This window comes from Mercurialis annua, linkage group LG3, assembly GCF_937616625.2.
Source record: "Mercurialis annua linkage group LG3, ddMerAnnu1.2, whole genome shotgun sequence".
Lineage (NCBI taxonomy): Eukaryota > Viridiplantae > Streptophyta > Magnoliopsida > Malpighiales > Euphorbiaceae > Mercurialis > Mercurialis annua.
Window position 1 is genome coordinate 66,960,441 of NC_065572.1, and position 19,094 is coordinate 66,979,534.

Consider the following 19,094-nt stretch of genomic DNA (forward strand, 5'->3'; position numbering starts at 1 on the left):
TGCTACATATCCAGATTTGAGTCTCTTCCGGATTTAGGAGTTGGATGTAAATTGGAAAGGTTAAGTGATTACTAATTGCACGTTTTGTCAGTGATAAAAATAAATAGCTTTTCACCAAGTAAAATTATGATATAAGTAGTTTTGTACTAGGTAAAGTAGAAATTATGATACTTATTTAGTTAAAATAAGTAGTTGAATAAATGTGAGAACTAATAAGAATGCTTTTTTTTTGTTGAGAATGAATGCGAGATCTCCGTTAATCCCTTCAATTATTTAGATATATAGGTTACATAACGGCTACAAATATTCACTTTATTACATTTTGGTAATTAAAACTCTTACAACAACTGGGTAAATATAGAAATTCATGTCAATAAATGCTTATTCGGCAGCAATTATTAGCGTAACAAACTGATTATTCTGCAAAATGCCTATAGCTTAGAACTTACTTGCATGTCTCTAACTAACTTGATACAAATCGGACATGCATAGTTAGTACATGTGTAGTCTCGAAGACATGTCGAGTGCATCATATGACCACAAGGTAAGGCTTTAACTGGCCTTCTCGATGTGAACATGTACTCGTGGCAAATCGGGCAGTTCTTTTCCAAACATTTCTCTCTGCATACATGCACCAAATTAGACATTGACATGCAGGCGTTGCATTTCTCGCAATGGAAGTAATCAATCCCCAATCCCTTTCCTACTCGGCAGAGGTTACAGAAAGGACAATGATAGATTTCTCTGTTAAGATTTACAATAAAAACTCAATGACTATAAAAGCAGTTTAAAAAAATTACTACTAAATTTAGAAGATTGATAGTTTTAGTTAGTCAACACCACATATTTTGTTTGAAAGTAAATGCATGCGGATTAAATTTTTTATCCGTCTAATTGTTTCAATTTAAATGTTGAATTTTAAATTTTATTGTTTTAAAAATATTACAACGGATAAAAATTATGAAGATAAATTTGTATTGCCGATCAAGATAAATTGGGTACGGATTTTTGTTGGTAAATTCGTCTTTTAATTAGAAATAGATTTGATATCAGTGACAAAAGGTATTTGTTTTGATTAGGAACAAATTTAGAGACGAAATATTTTTTCAATATTTTTATCCCATAGCGACAAATAATTTCCTCCTTAATGTTTGTGTTTATTTTATCCAAATTCACTAGGTAATGATAATGGAATTACCCCTTCAATGATAATCATCCATTCGTCTTTCATCCATGGGAATGGATTTTGCATTCCCATAAGAATCAAAATTTAACTAATGTTTTAATAAGAAATAATAATACATAATTATTAAAAATTATTTTTCAAATATTTATTTAATTCTTTTTAAAATAAAAAATTGCTTTTCTTAAACAAAAATATTTTTTTTGTAACTTGTTGCATAAGGATTCAGAAAATACTAGATTCCCACCTATTAAAATACAAAAATAATTTTTTTAAAAATAATTTTATAAATTAAAAAAATATATTTTTATTTTAAAATAAAAAAACATATTTTTATAATAATAAATACTATTTTTAAAAAATAATTTACACACTTTTACCCATTTCCTTTTCTATATTAATTTATCAAAACAAACAATATACAAAAACAATCATTCTCATTGTCATTTTAATTCCTATTTTTAACGTTGAACCAAACAATCCCTAAATGAATTAGTGACGGAACTAATCTTAATAGCAACAGATTAAATCTGTCACTAAAACGTCGTTATGCACTATCCAGTAGTAGTAAAGTTGGGTCACCTTCCATCATCAAACAATTTGCAAATACTGCAATAATATTTTGCCATGACCAAGTTGTTGCATGAGGCAGTTGAGCAAGTTTGACCAATGGACTGAATAACCAAGCATTTCATGCACATCATCTTTGTAATTCTTCTTCTGCAAAAGTGACCGGATCAACATTAGACCCAAAAATAATTGACAAATTAGAGAAATAGCTACTTTAAAAGACAGAACAGATAGAAACAGGAGCAGAACTATCCTTAGACTATGGTAGGCTTCGGCAGCTCAGCTCCGTCTGGAACCGGTTTTTTTTCTTTCAAAAATAGAGGCAAAATATTTAAAAATAGAGATAAATTTGTAGTAAATTTAGAATTAGATGGAGGCTAAGTCCGGGCTGCTGGAAAATTATAAATAAATTAAAAATTAAGTCCGGATTGAAAAAAAATTCTGGTTTCGCGAGTGGACAGAAATACCTGTCTGTTGAATGATCAGCCTCCTCATCATGGCAACGTGTGCATGTATAGATCTTATCACAACATTCAGTGACGAGTTTGCAGGATCTTAGATAGTGTTTGCAGCCCCACATTAGATTAATATCATCATGATAAGATGGATGTCTTCCTTGAATTTCTTCTTCATTACCGTAGGCGGTTGTGGCCATTATAACAACCAGTTAAATTATTTTTGTCTGAACATGCATTATTGGATCTTCATTAGCAACCTTCCCTTTTATAATAAGCAAATTAATTAATTAAAGACAAATAGTGAATTTGGTGAGGATGGCTGAGTTCATGCCGTGTGCCTGGTCATCACGTAAAAAAGAAAGAGAGGCCGAGTTCATGCCGTTTTTCTAGTCAATTCATCGCAAAGTAATTCATGCAACTTTAATTTGTATATACAATAACTCAATGAGATATTTTAAATATTTTAAATTTGTTAATTTTTATCAAAAGATATATAATATTTTAATTGTTGCGTTGAATAACTATTTTTTTATTATATTATATCACCATTTTTGTACCTCTGTCTAGCTCGTGCTCTGCACCTGTCTCGACGTACCTTCCATGCTCTTGCCTACTCGTATCAAACATGACTAAGCTTTTGCAGTATTATTTTATATTTTGCAAAATATTAACATAATACTAAAGTCAGTACTTCTATTCAATTTATATTATATTTTCTTAATGAAGCAGTGCTGAGATTTAAAGTAGTTTAAGGGGCAGGCTTAATTCTTGAAGCAGAGTTAAAAAGCCCAAGGTCAAAGTCCATACCCGAGACCCGAGACCAAAACCCATATTCGAGATTTGAGATCAAGAGTCCACACTGGTTATTCGAGATTTGAGATCAAGAGTCCACACTGGTTATATTTGACACGTCATTATAAGTACAACAAACATTTGTGACATTACCATTTTTTATAAATACCCAAAATAAAAAAAGTCAAGGTTAATCAATACGGCCGGTTAATAAAAAAAAAGGTTAATTAATACTACAAACTTTCACACTGTCTAGTCTATTTTTCACTTTTTAGTTCAAATTGACATAGCATAAAATCTATTAGTCCGAAAGCACTTTGGAGAGCAACAAAAATCCACAAACCATCTAATTGACACCAATAAGTAAAATCTCCTTGTGTTGATTCCTTTGCTCATCTCATTTCCTGTCCTTTTTTATGTCTTTGAGCACGTTTCAAAAGAATCCAGTGCGTCATAGTATAATAAAACCTCGTGGAAAAGAAAGCGCCGAGGATCACGTTTTTCAAACTAACTTAATTTCACAGCCTCTGTTTTTAAAATAATTTGCTCTGCCTTCTCTTTAAGAATACACAGATTAATTTTTTTTTAGAAGTTGATTTTGACCCTTTGGCCAGAAAACCACCTCCTCCGCTCGTTTTTTTTCCTTCTTAATAAAGACTATTTGATCTGCTTGTAAAATAAAATTCTATTTTTGGAGATCTGATCTCATATTTTAAAGGTTTGAAGAAACTATTCTTAAAGGAGGTGGTTTTTTTGTGATTGAAAAACACCTTCTTTTTTCATCTAATGGGTTCGTTCAAATATCTAAAATTGGTGGTTTTATTTATTCTTGAGTCGGTTTGGAGGATCTTTAACCCGATCAAGTTGTTGGTTTCTTGATCGGATCTAAGATGCTCAACTCAAAAAAAAAAGAAGAAATAGAGTCTTTATAGTTGTTTTTTTAAGAGATTTGAAGAAATATTTTTAAGAGGAAGTGGTTTTTTAGGAGGGTTGAAAATCACTTTCTAGATTTTAAGTTTACTGGCCAAAAAAAGCCAAATTTTTACGACTTGTTACAATTTAAACCAAATCTTTTAATTTTTGTAATTATAACCAAATTGGATATTTTTGTTGCAATGATAGCCAAACTTAAAAATTGTAATGTATCTGCTTATATTTAAATAGGATTATTGTTGATATAAATAAATTTATGATATTAACAGAGTCAAATATGTTATACCTATAACTAGTGTGAGAGCGATAGCAATAACGCGATTAGGAAAGATCATCTGGCAGTGTTATCGGTCTCATATGATTAGGATGGATCGGTTAGTTGTGATATCGGTCCCATACGAATAAGACATTTCTTTCTCAGTCAATTCCTTATGCTAGTACATGCATCGTCCCATAGTGGACCATTTTCAGGAGATGAAACGAGTGCTACGGTATTTGCAAGGAACATTACATGAAGGCTTGTTCATCACCAAGTGCTCTCCTACTACTCTCACAGCCTTTTTCGATGCTGATTGGGCTAGTTATCCAGATGATCGGAAATCCACCGGAGGCTACTTGATTTATCTGGGTTTGAATTTACTAGTTTAGAATTCTCAAAATCAGCAAATCATTGTGCGGTCTTCAACTGAATTAAAATTCATAGCGGTAGAAGATGTTAGTGTTCAGTTACAGTGGCTCCTTGACTTGCTCTCGGAACTTTAGGTCAGGCTCTCGGCTCCTCCATATATCTGGTGTGATAATGTTAGCACTATTTTTCTATCAACAAACCCAATGTTTCATGCACGGATAAGGCATGTCAAAGTGGATTATCATTTTGTTTGTCAAAGGGTTGCAGAATTTTACACGTATTTTTTATATAATAATAATAAAAATTACACCTAGTTAAATACTCTCTCCGTCCCATTCTAATTGATCCAATTTTCTATTTTGAGTGTGCCATTCTATTTGAAAACTTCTATTTATAGAATATTTTTCACATCACTTTTCTTCTTTTACCCTCATCAATTAATGCATTTTAAAAGCATTCTTCTAAAAAATGGTAAAACATTTAATGTAATATGAGGATATAAAAGTAAAGTTACTAAAATTTCTTAAACAATGTGCAATGAAAATTTTCTCAATTAGAATGGGACAGAGGAAGTATGATATTATATAATGATAACGTAGCACATCTAATAGGGGCGAAGCAACCTCGCCAGGAACGAATATCGCTAAGTCAAGCTTTTCGCCAACCTGATAATTACGCCCGACCTTCTCAGAATCTTAGATCATGCGACTTGGGGGGTCACCGGATCGATGGGCATTCAAACATCATCCGAGACATTCAGGGCTGATAAGGTCGGACCCACGATTCTATTCGAGCTCCGGGTTGTATTCACCTCAGACCCGATTCGAGCTCCGGGTTCATAAACCCGAAAGACCGGACCATACAACCCGAGCTTCGAGACATTCTCAAATACCAGAACCATAATAACTTGGTCCCCAAGTTATCCGGGCTTCAAGGTTTGACCGGGCTCCGAGGTCCTGCTCATGAACACACGCTCGTGTGCCAGATCCTGGGACCACAAAAGATCTTCTGACAGGTACGCGAGGAATGTTCCCTCTGACATACCTAACAACCCGTGCCTCCCGCAGGGATATACTGCCACGTCAGCATAACTGATTTCTGGGACCATTGGGCTCACAGCCTGCCAGCAAGGCAGGTTTGTCCTTAAACTTTAACTATAAATAGAGGGTTTAAGGACAAACCCTAGGTAATTTCTCTTTTTCACTCTAAGAATACTCTTTTTCTCTTCTTCTTCTTTCTCTACCTCAAAACCTTACTTGAGCGTCGGAGTGAACGTCCGGTAACCCCCACCGGAGTTCCTTCTGACCTCTGTTTGCTTATGGTGTGCAGGTTGGCAAAGCTCGGATCCAGTTTGGTGATTTATCACTTGGCGCCGTCTGTGGGAAACGTTTTGTATTCCCCTGTTCTGCTCTGGTTCTTTTGACGTTGCTGATCAGATCTTGACAAGAAACAATGGCTGATGATCCTGTTTTGGACATGGTAGACCCTCTGGGAACTACGGTTACCGACACTAACGTGGTTGGTGGAGTGTCAGCTAGTGGTCGAATCTCTGTGATCACCGGCTTAACTCCTCCGGCTAATGCTCAGGTGGGAGGATCCAGGGCCTCCGGCTGTGGAGCTGGATTTGTGGCTTTGTATGGATTAGAAAACTATCCTAGGGCAAACCCTTTTGCTTCAGATGCAAGCCACACCAACTTATCCACCCCAGGAACCACCGTGCCTCAGAGTTTCCTCCACAATACCTTGTCTCCCACTCAACTCAACTTCCCGGTAGACGCTACACCGGTGGCTACGGGAACAAGAACAACTTCTGGGCAAGATATACCTCTAGTGGTCTTACAAGCTCAAGAATATTTAGAATACATGGCTCGCCAACTGCACCAGGCCCAGCAGATGCATTTTGCAGTCATATCCCAGTATTACCCAAGTTACAATCCCTCGGCCACCCCGTGGCCCCTCCACCCCGAGCTGCTGAGTTTCAGGATGGTCGTCCTCCGAGAGAAGAAGGTCGGAACGATCACCCACGACCAAGACCTAGGGGTCCAACAGAGCATCAAGCGCCGAGAGGCGAAGATCATCGTGACACTAATCTGCCGAGAGACGAAGGTCGGCACGATCGTCCTCTGCCAAGAGACGAAGGTCGCCACGATCGTCCTCTGTCGAGAGACAAAGGTCGGCATGATCGCCCTTTTCCGAGAGACGAAGGTCGGAATGATCCTCCTCCTCCTCGAAGGGAGGGGGTGCAAGATGAGAATATACCACCGGGGACACAGCGCGGTGACGCTGGCTTGGGGAGGGGAGACCCAGACCCGGAGGCAGATCCTCTGCGGACCGCGAGAGCAGGAGTTCCACCGGTCAGGAGAAACGGGGCAGAAAGTGTTCACAACTCGGGTGCAGCGTCACAGCATCAGAAAACTTTGTGTGACGAAGTTACTCGTCTTGTACAGGCCGAGCTGGATAAGCATAAAGGGCATAAGGCAGAGTCTCGACCTTTCACTACCTGTGGCATTGCTAGCCCCTTGTCAAAAGCTATATGGGATGACCCATTTCCAGATAAGTTTAAATATCCGCCCATTGACAGATATAACGGTAAATCCGACCCGATGACTCATTTAAGTTGCTTTCAGGTTGCCATGGGAGTCCAAAGTGTCTCGGACGCCACAGTGTGCAAAGTGTTCCCTTCAACGTTGAGCGATGCAGCGCAAAAGTGGTACCAGAACCTCAAGGAGGGCTCTATTACTAGTTTCAGGGAGCTCGCTATGGCCTTCAAAACTCACTTTGCCCCGAGCATCGAGCGAAAGAAAAGATCCAGTGATTTGAAGAAATGCTTTCAAAAGCAGGGAGAAAGTTTGAAAGCTTACATTGCTCGGTTCAATGCCGAGGCGATCATGATAGAAGACTTGAACGATGATACTGCCATCGATGCTATGAAAGATAACACCAGCATGCAAGTTTTCCGAGACAGCCTGATCACCAACCCGGTTGACACTTACACCGAGTTGATGGACAGGGCTTGGAATTATATCAATCTTGATGAGGAAAGGCAGAGGAAGTCTTACGGGATGGCTATCCCGGTTCCTAGTAAAACGCAGAATACTCAGGGATCCAACCGTAGCCAAGATCGGTACCAGCCTCTGAATGAGACTTCGGGGTACAGGGGTAACAAGCCGTTCAATGCTCAAACCAGTCCGCCAAGCACGGGGCCTGGTACTAAGCCAAGTTTCAGTATTGGGGGAGGAACTGAAGGATACGTGGACCGAGCAGGAGTACCGAGACAATATGTACCACTTAACACTCCAAGGGAGCAGATTCTATCCTGGATCAAGCACAACAATGAAGAAATTAGTTATCCACCGAGGCTAGTAAAAGACGGAGACCGATCCAAGTTCTGTGATTTTCATGATGGTTATGGCCACGAAACAGAGGAATGTGGACGTTTGCGAAGTGAGATAGACAAGTTGGTCTGCCAGAGGCGATTACAACATTTTGTTGTGGCCAAGGAGGGCCAAGACCGAGGAAATACGAGGGTCAACTCGGTCAGGTTGGAGCCAGGGGGGAGAAGGGAAGCCCAATCCCCATCAAAGAAAACACAAGTCACGGGAGTGATCAACACTATCTCAGGAGGAACTTTAGAATCCGAGTACGGTCGCAAACGCAGAAAGAAAAAGCAAAAGATGGCCATGTCGGTGTCTGCGGGGTCGCCATGGCCTAACATTGTTTTCGGGCCAGAGGATGCGAAAGGAGTAGATTTTCCTCATGAAGACGCTTTGATTGTATCCGCCATCATTGGATCGAAATGGGTAAAACGATTGCTGGTGGACGATGGTAGCTCGGTTAACTTGTTGACTCTGTCAGTCTTTTTGTCGATGGGAGGATCCAAAACTGATCTTAAACCTGTGAACATTCCCCTCCTGGGGCTGGGAGGAGCTCCGGTCACCCCAGAAGGCATGGTCGAGCTAAACTTGGAGCTCGGTATCGAAATACCTCAGGAGGACGGAACAGAGGGAATCCTGGCGGAACCAACACGGAAGGTACGTTCACTGTTCATGATAGTTGACATGCCTCTAGCATATAATGGTATCCTTGGTAGACCTATGTTGTATAGCACAGGTGCAGTAACTAGTATTCGTTACTTGATGATGAAAATCCCAGTGGAAAACGAGGTTATAACTATTAGGGGAAATCAAACCCTATCTAGGCAATGCTACATGGCAACTATGGGCAGCACGGTGGAAACGATGAACATCGATACACCGGAGCTGCTCCTCAGAGAGAAGAAAGCTCAGAAACCCCGAGAAAACTTAGAAACGATTGAACTTACAGAGGGATCCGAGATGTGTGTAAAGCTGGGGGTAGATTGGCCAAGCGAGCACCGGGAAGCTATCATAGCTCGGATAAAACAGTATGTGGAGGAGTTTACCAACAAGCCAGAGGATATTGGGGGGGTAGACCCGAAGATAATCTCGCACAAGTTAAACGTGGATGCTAAATGCAAGCCTGTAAAGCAAAAGAAAAGAACTTTCTCTCTAGAGAAACAGATTGCTATCCGAGACGAAGTGGAGAAGCTTTTGAAAGCCGGATTCATCAGGAGAGTAGATTATCCTGAGTGTCTGGCTAATGTGGACTTGATCAAGAAGTCCAACGGTAGATGGAGGCTTTGTATAGATTTCACTGATCTAAACAATGCCTGCCCAAAAGACAGTTTCCCTCTGCCGAACATTGACCAACTGGTGAACGCAACGTGCGGATTTGCGGTCTATGCCTTCTTAGATGCCTCTCAGGGATATCACCAGATCCCGATGAGTAAAGATGATGAAGAAAAGACAGCTTTCACAACGGATCTGGGGACATATTGCTACAAGAAGATGCCTTTTGGCTTGAAAAATGCTGGGGCAACCTATCAAAGACTCATGAATCATGTTTTCAAGGATCAACTGGGCAAGAACGTCGAGGTTTATGTCGATGACATAGTCGTGAAATCCAAGGGGATCGAGGATCACGCAGGGGATCTGGCAGAAACTTTTGAAAAGCTGAAGGGTTTCAACCTCAAGCTGAACCCGAAAAAGTGTGTCTTTGCAGTCCGGTCTGGGAAATTTCTAGGGCACCTCATCTCGGAGAAAGGCATCGAGGCGAACCCGGAGAAAATAGAGGCAGTAATAAACATGAAAGCCCCGAGCTCGGTAAAAGAAGTGCAAAAGTTGAACGGAAGAGTCACGGCGTTGGGAAGGTTCATGAGTTGTTCGGCCAAACGATGTTTGCCATTTTTCAAAATCCTGAAGAATACAAAGAATTTCAAGTGGACAGAGGAGTGTAACACAGCTTTTGAAGAGCTAAAGGTTTACCTCAGCACACCCTCAGTGCTAGGTAGACCCGAGCCAGGGGAAATCTTATATTTGTATCTCTCGGTGAATGATGAGACAGCAGCGGCAGTCCTGGTGAAGGAAGATAAAGGTCTGCAAACCCCAGTTTACTATCTCAGCAGGGTCTTGAAAGGCCCGGAGGTCAGATATCCAAAAATTGAGAAATTTGCTTTGGCATTGAAAATGGCGGCGGAAAAGCTAAGGAGATATTTCGAGGCTCACATCATTGTAGTACGGACGAACCAACCAACCTCTGAGAAAGGCGTTGCAGAGGCCAGAAATGTCGGGACGGCTGGTCGGTCCAGCTGGGAGGATACGACATCCGGTATGAACCAAGACCGGCTCTAAAAGCACAAGTATTGGCAGATTTCATAGCCGAAACCACAGCGAGTGACCAACCTGAGGAACCTGATGAACAACTTCTACGGTGGGTCTTATAAGTCGATGGGGCATCAAATCTGGAAGGATCGGGAACAGACGTATTCTTGAAAGGCTCTCACGGAGTTATACTCCGAAGCTCGGTGAAATTCGATTTCCCGGCATCCAATAATGCCGCGGAATACGAGGCTCTGTTGATCGGATTAAGAATGGTGAACGTGGTGAAAGCCGAGCATGTAACGATAAGAAGTGATTCTCAGTTGGTCGTTTGTCAAATCCTGGGTACTTTTGAAGCTCGGGATCCAGAAATGAGAAGATATGTGGACAGAGTCAAGTTCTTCTTGAACAAGATTCAGGAGCTTGGAGGAAAATGGGTGATAGAACAAGTTCCCCGCCTGGAAAATCAAGAGGCCGATGTACTGGCCAAAGCAGCAACAATGAACGAAAAGATACCGGGGGTCCATTTCTCAATTCAAAAGCATTCCAGCATTGACAATCACGAAAATTTTTTCTAACTCAGCCTTTGGAAAATTGGATGCAAGGCATAGCCCACTACCTGATGGATGGAACTTTGCCAGAAAACAGAGACAAAGCATACAAAATCTTGCGACAAGCCCCGTACTATGCATTCCTCGACGGAATCTTATACAGGAAGTCATTTACCCACCCGTGGTCGAGATGCCTGACAGCAGAGGAAGGTGAGTATGTTCTGAGAGAAATACATGAAGGGATTTGTGGGGCACACATAGCTCCTCGCATGTTGGCAAAGAAAGCAGTATTACAGGGATACTACTGGCCCCTAATGGTCAGGCAGGCAGAGGAGATAGTAAAGAAATGTGAAAACTGTCAGAGGCATCAGAACATCTGACATGCTCCCACCACAGAGCAGTGTCCTATTACCAGTCCTTGGCCATTTGCAACATGGGGAATTGACATCCTGGGACCTTTCACACCAACCACGGGGCAGAAAAAGTTCTTGATAGTGGCAGTAGATCATTTCACGAAGTGGATCGAGGTAGAGGCAGTGAGTACCATTACAGAAGCTCGGATCAGGGATTTCTTCTGGAGACAAATTGTGTGTCGCTTCGGTAATACCCAGAGCATTGGTAACCGACAACGGGAAGCAGTTCAACTGCCGAGCCTTCAAGGAATTTTGCAACGACTTGCACATTGACCTGCGTTTCACTTCGGTAGTTCACTCGCAAAGCAATGGGATGACCGAAGTAACCAACCGGACGATCCTAAAAGGGCTTAAGGCCAGGCTGGGGGAGTTCGATAAACAGTGACTGGAAGAGCTACCGAAGGTCATATGGGCTTACCGAACCACCCCAAGGGCAGGCACAGGAGACACCCCGTTTTCTCTGACATATGGGTGTGAGGCGATGATACCTGTGGAAATCGGGATGCTAACTCTAAGGGTCCAGTTCTTTGATGAGGCTAAGAACGAGGAAGAACAGAAATTATGCCTAGACCTGTTGGAAGAGCGAAGAGAACAGGCAGCGCTAAGAATCGAAGCATACAAGCAAAGAATGGCTAAGTACCACAACAAGAGAGTTAAACCCCTGAGTTTCCAAGTCGGCGATCTGGTCCTGAGACGGGCGGACATTGCTAAGGGAAACGCTGGAGTGGGAAAGCTCGAACCCAACTGGGAAGGCCCCTATCGAGTCACTGAGGTCGGACGAGCAGGAGCTTACAAGATAGCACACATGTCAGGCAGAGTGCTCCCGAGAACTTGGAACTCCCAGGTTCTTCGGAAATACTATCAGTAATCACTTGTTTTCATTTTCGAGGTACCTAGGGGTTTTTTCACTTATGTTTGAGTTAGGCTTTTGTAAAACTCAAACATAAGTTTTTCCCCTCAATGAATAAAAAAGATTAAAAGAACTCATGTCTTTTTCAAAAACCCGAGCAATCTACTCGGTAAAAAATCACGGGCCATGTGCCATCTACGGGCTATGTGCCATCTACGGGCTATGTGCCACCCGCGGGCTATGTGCCATCTACAGGCTATGTGCCACCAGCGGGCTATGTGCCACCAGCGGGCCATGTGCCATCCACGGGCCATGTGCCACCAACGGGCTATGTGCCATCTACGGGCTATGTGCCACCAGCGGGCTATGTGCCATCCACGGGCTATGTGCCATCCACGGGCTATGCGCCACTAGCGGGCTATGTGCCACCTACGTACTACGAGCAATTTTGACCCCGAGCAATGACAACCCCGGGTTATCCCGAAACAACAGGTTATCCACACCGAGCAACTTGTTTAAAGCTTGATCTCAGAATAACAAAGAACCTATTCTAGCATTTTTTATCCCAAGCCTGAGTCAAAAGCTCACCTAAAAAAAAGTAAGTAAACAAGACTACAGAGCAAGTCACAAACCCCTATCACCGGGCACTGATCTCTTCCAGTGTTCAAAAGCCAGCTTCGGGCACAAGTCATCAGCTTGTGCTTTTTTCCCCGGAGGGGCATCATCCCGGAGAATCGCGATGTCTTTATCTTCCAAAGGGCCCGGGATGTGAAACCACTTCTCCGGTTTATAGCATTTGGTCACCCAGGAGGTGATCATCCCATCAAAGGCCGAAGGATGGAAAACTTGAAAGTAATCTTCCTTGAAATCCCGGAGTGAATCAATCACTCCGGAGATCAACCCCCCGGGAACAGCCTTCCTTTCACTTCGGAACCGCAGGTAGGCAAAATGGTTCCGGTCTTTAAGAGACATGAGGTACAGGCAGCAGAACAACCTCATGCTGGGCACCATCCCGGTCTTCTCGCAGAGCTTCAAGAAGCAGGAGTAATGTCGAACCCCATTAGGGTGAATCTGAGACAAGGGAACCTCGAAGTACCGGCTTAGCTGCTTGTAGTCTTCGCGCAGGGGAAACCGGATCCCAGACTGTAGATGCTCCAGGGTGAGCATGATAGTGTTAGCAGGGGGAACGTCGTTCAACTTTTGCCCCTCGGGAACCAACGACAGCTCGTATTCGACAGGAATACCGAACGTTTCCCGTACTGCTCTCAGATAACCCCGGGTGCACCGTGAGGCCTTGATATCACGATCATCGTTTTTCTCGCTGACCTCGGGAGCGTTTCTCTTCCTTTTCCCTTTCTCGGCCGGTAAAGGTTGAGAGGTCCCAGTCTCTTCCACATCCGGGGTGTTACCTCGGAGAGGGCGAACGACTACGAACTCCATAGACTGCTCGTCTGTGCCCATACCGTGATCATCATAACCCCTCCCTTCTTCATGATCTAAGGTTTCACCCGACATACCTAAAGACACAGAAACTAGCTCGGATGAGACAAGTTCCAAATGGAAAAACTAGATAAACTTGTAGCTAAATCAAAATTATAGATCAAAGACAGAATTCCTAAGGGGTGAAACCATCAGAACATGAAGAACATCAAAATGAACTTCCAGAATTTCTGGAAACTCATCTCTCAAAGCGAAAAACAAAAACCCAAGCACAAAAAGGCGTTTCAATTTCTGGAAATCAACAACAAAAGATCTAGCAAGTCACAACACTAAAATACATGTAGCAAGGCAAACACGAACAAATTTCATCCATTTCTGGAAAATCAGCATACCACAAATCACAATGGCAGAAATCAAAAATCAAAAACACACAACCAGCGTCATATCACTAAGAACACAGAAATTCAAACACAAACACTAGAAACAGCACAAAACAGAGAAATAAAACATCAAAGGACGAGATTACTTACTTGTTACAAAATAAACGATCTCAAAAACTTGGATGAACCTTGAAAGAAAAATCACCAGACCACGCTTCCAAACAGCAACTAACGAACGCTTGTGTCGAAGGAAGATAAAAACTAGAAACTCAAAGAAAACAAAGAAACAGAGAGTTTTCTTTCTCTATGATTCAGCAGGAAACGAAAGATAAGAAATAAGAGAGAAGGCAAGAAGTTTTGTAAGGTTTGAAAAATAAAACTTATAACTGAAAAGAGAGGGAAAATGAAAAACCACGCTTTTAATTTTCTCTCTCCTCCCACTCAAAACGTCTCCTGAGAAAGCGCTCACGCCTTAACTGCTAGACACGTGGACCCAGCGTAGACAACAAGCAACCGCCACATAGGACAACGGCTACAACAGCTGTCAGACAGGACATCTCGACAGTCACGTCCTTTCACACAGCCGTATTAGCTCACCTATCTCTCTGACAAACAGCTCGGTGTCAGAGACCATCCATAAACGGAACAAGCACGCCAAGGATCACGTGACTTAATAACTCGAATAACACTACCATCTCGGACATAAATATTCGACAAACTAGGGGGGGACTAGTGATAACGTAGCACATCTAATAGGGGCGAAGCAACCTCGCCAGGAACGAACATCGCTAAGTCAAGCATTTCGCCAACCTGATAATTACGCCCGACCTTCTCAGAATCTTAGATCATGCGACTTGGGGGGTCACCGGATCGATGGGCATTCAAACATCATCCGAGACATTCAGGGCTGATAAGGTCGGACCCACGATTCTATTCGAGCTCCGGGTTGTATTCACCTCAGACCCGATTCGAGCTCCGGGTTCATAAACCCGAAAGACCGGACCATACAACCCGAGCTTCGAGACATTCTCAAATACCAGAACCATAATAACTTGGTCCCCAAGTTATCCGGGCTTCAAGGTTTGACCGGGCTCCGAGGTCCTGCTCATGAACACACGCTCGTGTGCCAGATCTTGGGACCACAAAAGATCTTCTGACAGGTACGCGAGGAATGTTCCCTCTGACATACCTAACAACCCGTGCCTCCCGCAGGGATATTCTGCCACGTCAGCATAACTGATTTCTGGGACCACTGGGCTCACAGCCTGCCAGCAAGGCAGGTTTGTCCTTAAACCCTAACTATAAATAGAGGGTTTAAGGACAAACCCTAGGTAATTTCTCTTTTCCACTCTAAGAATACTCTTTTTCTCTTCTTCTTCTTTTTATACCTCAAAACCTTACTTGAGCGTCGGAGTGAACGTCCGGTGACCCCACCGGAGTTCCTTCTGACCTCTGTTTGCTTATGGTGTGCAGGTCGGCAAAGCTCGGATCCAGTTTGGTGATTTATCATATAATAACAATAAAAATTACACCTAGTTAAATATGAAACACTTTTCGTCCATGTCCATAGGAAAAAAAATTGCTTTGCGGATAATTTGGCCAAACAAGGAATAGATAAAAGTTCAGACCTAGAAGCGTGCGATATAATTTATACAGGGTACGTAGATGGTTTTGTAAGTTTTGCACTAGTTACCCAATATCCTTTGAACATAATGGGTTAAGCTGTATGCTTTTTCTAAGGCTGGGTTCTTTGATTTGTTAGGGTGTATATTATGTATATTGCTATAGCAGGGGCTGCCCTATTTGTAATAATCTTGGATTAATAAAATTGGAGCTTATCAAAAAAAATGATAGAATTAATTTTTTTATTAAATGAATGATCAATTAAATTAAAACAATAATTTTAGCTAGTTTAATATATGAGTTATATATTATTGAAGTTTGTGTAAAAGATATTATTGTTAGAGACATTTTATCATTATACTCTACACAAGAATTTGGTGTTTTTGGAGGAGCAGGTGCCACTACTGGCCCCTGCCTATCTCCGTCCTTGGTACTGCCCCTTCTCTGTAAAATTAAGGGAAATTTCTCAGTATTTAAAAGGTCTCCGCCTGTTTGTCTATATATTATTGATTTCTCAGAACTGAATCAATAAGAACAGATGAATATTTGTATTTTTTGACAGAAACATCAGGTTGGCTTCAAAATATTATATATGGAAATGGTATTTATTTTAGTAATATTCCATTTGAATTTTCTTGACAAATACAAATAGATTGAACAAAGAAATAAAAAAGAACTATTACATACAGCTTTTTCTCCGTAGAATGCTTGAAATTATTAAAATATGATGAAACCGCTAGCACATAAGAAGCTGAAGCTACATCCTGATTCTTTCATGTCATCAAGAATTTAAGAGCTGACTAATTGAAGTAATCCCTTTCGTTGCAAATGACGAAACAGTAATTAACTTACGTCGAGTCAGATTCAAGAACTCGGGTGTTGTACGAGCCACATGTTGAGCATTTATGATACTGACAATGGAAACGAGCATCTCCTTTCTTCTCACAGTCATTACATATTATAACCTGCAATCATCCCATTTATTTATAGTTGATCAACATACATAGTATTTCTTATGGTTGCAAAATACATAAGAAGAAAGACCATCACAAACCTGAGTTCTGTCTGAATATTCATCCGGTATTTTCTCTTCAGCCATGAGTTCGTCCAACATCTCAAAGTACACCTGAAACACATTCTTAAAATAGCTTCAACTGAATTTCAGGTTAAAAAATTGTGCGGCTATTGAGCTATAGATCGCGCGATTACAATTGCAGAACGGTTTTACCGGCATTCCATTTATTACATTTTGATAACTAAAACTCTTACAACTACGAGGATAATATAGAAATTCAGGTCAATAATTGCATATTTGGCAGCAATACAAAAATGTAAACTTAGAATTATCAAAATGTAACAAACTAATCGTTCTGCAAAATACCTATATAGCTTGGAACATACCTGCATGTCTCCAACTGACTTGCTACAGATCGGACATGCATAGTTAGTACGTGTGTAGTCCTGAAAACATGTCGAGTGCATCATATGACCACAAGGTAGGGCTTTAACTAGCCTGCTCGATGTGAACATGTACTCGTGGCAAATCGGGCATTTCTCATCCAAACATTTCTCTCTGCACACATGCACCAAACAAGACTTTGATATGCAGGCGTTGCATTTCTTGCAATGGAAGTAATCAATCCCCAATCCCGTTCCTACTCGGCAGACGTTACAGTAAGGACAATGGTAGATTTCTCTGTTAAGATTTACGATAAAAATTCAATGACTATAGAAGCGGTTAATTTTTTTACTAAATTTAGAAGATTGATAGTTTTAATTAGTCAACACCACATATTTAAAAAAAATTAGTGCATGCAGATTGAATTATATTATCTATCTAATTGTTGCAATTTAATGTTGAATTTTAAATATTGCTATGGTTTTAAAAATATTACGGCGGATAAAAATTATAAAGATAAATTTGTATTGTTGATAAAAAATAAATTGGGAACAAATTTTTATTAATAATTCGTCTTTAATTAGAAATGGATTTAGTGATGGCATAATTATATTTAATGAAATTAGTGACAAAAGTATTTCTTTCTGAATTTGTCCTTAATCAGGAACAGATTCAGAGACATAATATTTGTCAATATTTTTATCCCATATATCAATCTAGAACGAATAATTCTGTTGCTAATATAATCCAACTGTGTACTTTATTTTATGGTATTATTAACGGATTTAGTATTTTGGAGACAGAAAACTTCATCTCTAAATTGTGACAGGATTCAAATAATATATTCTTAATAGTTAATAATTTTTAATCCCAAATATCAATCTAGCAATGAATTATTCTAGTTGCTAATATAATCCAACTGTATACTTTATTTTATAGTATTATTAACAGAATTGGTATTTTGGAGACGGAAAATTTCATCTCTAAATAGTGACGAATTAAAATAATCTGTTCTTAATAATTAGCGACAAATTTCTTAGTGATTGATTTATTCCATCACTAAGTTAGTCTCGAAATCAGTAACGGAACTAATCCTCTTAGCAACAATATGTCAGTAAAACGTTGTTTTGTTTCAGTAGTAATAGTAAAGTTGGGTCACCTTCTGTCATCAAACAATTTGCAAATACTGCAATAATATTTTGCCATGAACATGTTGCATGAGGCAGCTGAGCAAGTTTGACCAATCGGCTGAATAGCCAAGCATTTCATGCACATCATCTTTGTAATTCTTGTTCTGCAAAAGTGATCGGATCAACTATTAGAGGCAAAATTTTAAAAAATGGATGTAAATTTGTAGTAAAGTTAGAGCTAAGTCCGGACTGCTGCAAAATTACAGATAAATTAATAATTAAGTCCGGACTGAAAAAAAGTTCGGTTCAATCACTGGACAGAAATACCTGTCTATTGAATGATGATCAGCCTCCTCATCATGGCAAAATGTGCATGTATAGATCTTATTGCAACATTCAGTGACGAGTTTGCAGGATCTTACATAGTGTTTGCAGCCCAATAATAGTTTCGTAGCATCATGATAAGATGGATGTCTCCCTTGAATTTCTTCTTCGTTACCGTTGGTTGTTGTGGCCATAATAATAGTAATTTAAATTATTATTGTCAGAACATGCATTATTAAAATCTTCATTAGAAACCTTCCCTTTTATAATATGCAAATTAATTAATTAAAGACTAATAGTGGATTGGATTTAGTGAGAAAGGCTGAGTTCATGCCGAGTGTCTGGTCATTGAAAGAGAGGCTGAGTTCATGCCGTTTTTCTAGGCACTTCATGCAACTTTTGTATCAGGTTATTGAACTTCTTGCAACAACGTCTCAATGAGATATTTTAAATACTAAAATATTTAAAGTTTGTTTGATTTTTATCAAAAGATGTAATAATTTAATCGACGTGTTGAATAATTTTTCTTTATTATATCGCCAATTTTGTGTATTTATCTAGCTCGTTCTCTGCACCTGTCTCGATGTACCTCCCATGCTCGATCTTGCCTACTCGTCACACATGACTAAGCTTTTGTAGTATTATCTTATTTTTTTTGCAAAATATTAACATAATACTAAAGTCAGTATTGGTGAGATTTAAAGTATAAGGGGCAGGCTTAGTCCTTGAAGCAGAGTTAAAAGGT

The 19,094-nt window shown here is 40.4% G+C and overlaps 2 protein-coding genes across 2 annotated transcripts; both read right to left on the reverse strand.

Annotated features, from left to right (window-relative positions):
• Positions 1–286: 286 nt before the first annotated feature.
• Positions 287–2,460, reverse strand: LOC126673065 (zinc finger protein BRUTUS-like At1g74770). Its single transcript, XM_050367030.1, has 3 exons — positions 2,221–2,460; positions 1,766–1,903; positions 287–744 (listed from the first exon to the last, which is right to left on the reverse strand). Exons 1-3 carry the CDS (start codon positions 2,406–2,408, stop codon positions 432–434), a joined length of 639 nt encoding a protein of 212 aa, XP_050222987.1. The 5' UTR covers positions 2,409–2,460; the 3' UTR covers positions 287–431.
• Positions 2,461–15,987: 13,527 nt separating this feature from the next.
• Positions 15,988–18,567, reverse strand: LOC126673064 (zinc finger protein BRUTUS-like At1g74770). The gene is made up of 5 exons (XM_050367029.1): positions 18,353–18,567; positions 18,055–18,189; positions 16,898–17,192; positions 16,551–16,622; positions 15,988–16,461 (listed from the first exon to the last, which is right to left on the reverse strand). The coding sequence occupies exons 1-5, from the start codon at positions 18,541–18,543 to the stop codon at positions 16,345–16,347; spliced, it is 810 nt and encodes a 269-aa protein (XP_050222986.1). The 5' UTR covers positions 18,544–18,567; the 3' UTR covers positions 15,988–16,344.
• Between the last annotated feature and the right edge of the window lie 527 nt (positions 18,568–19,094).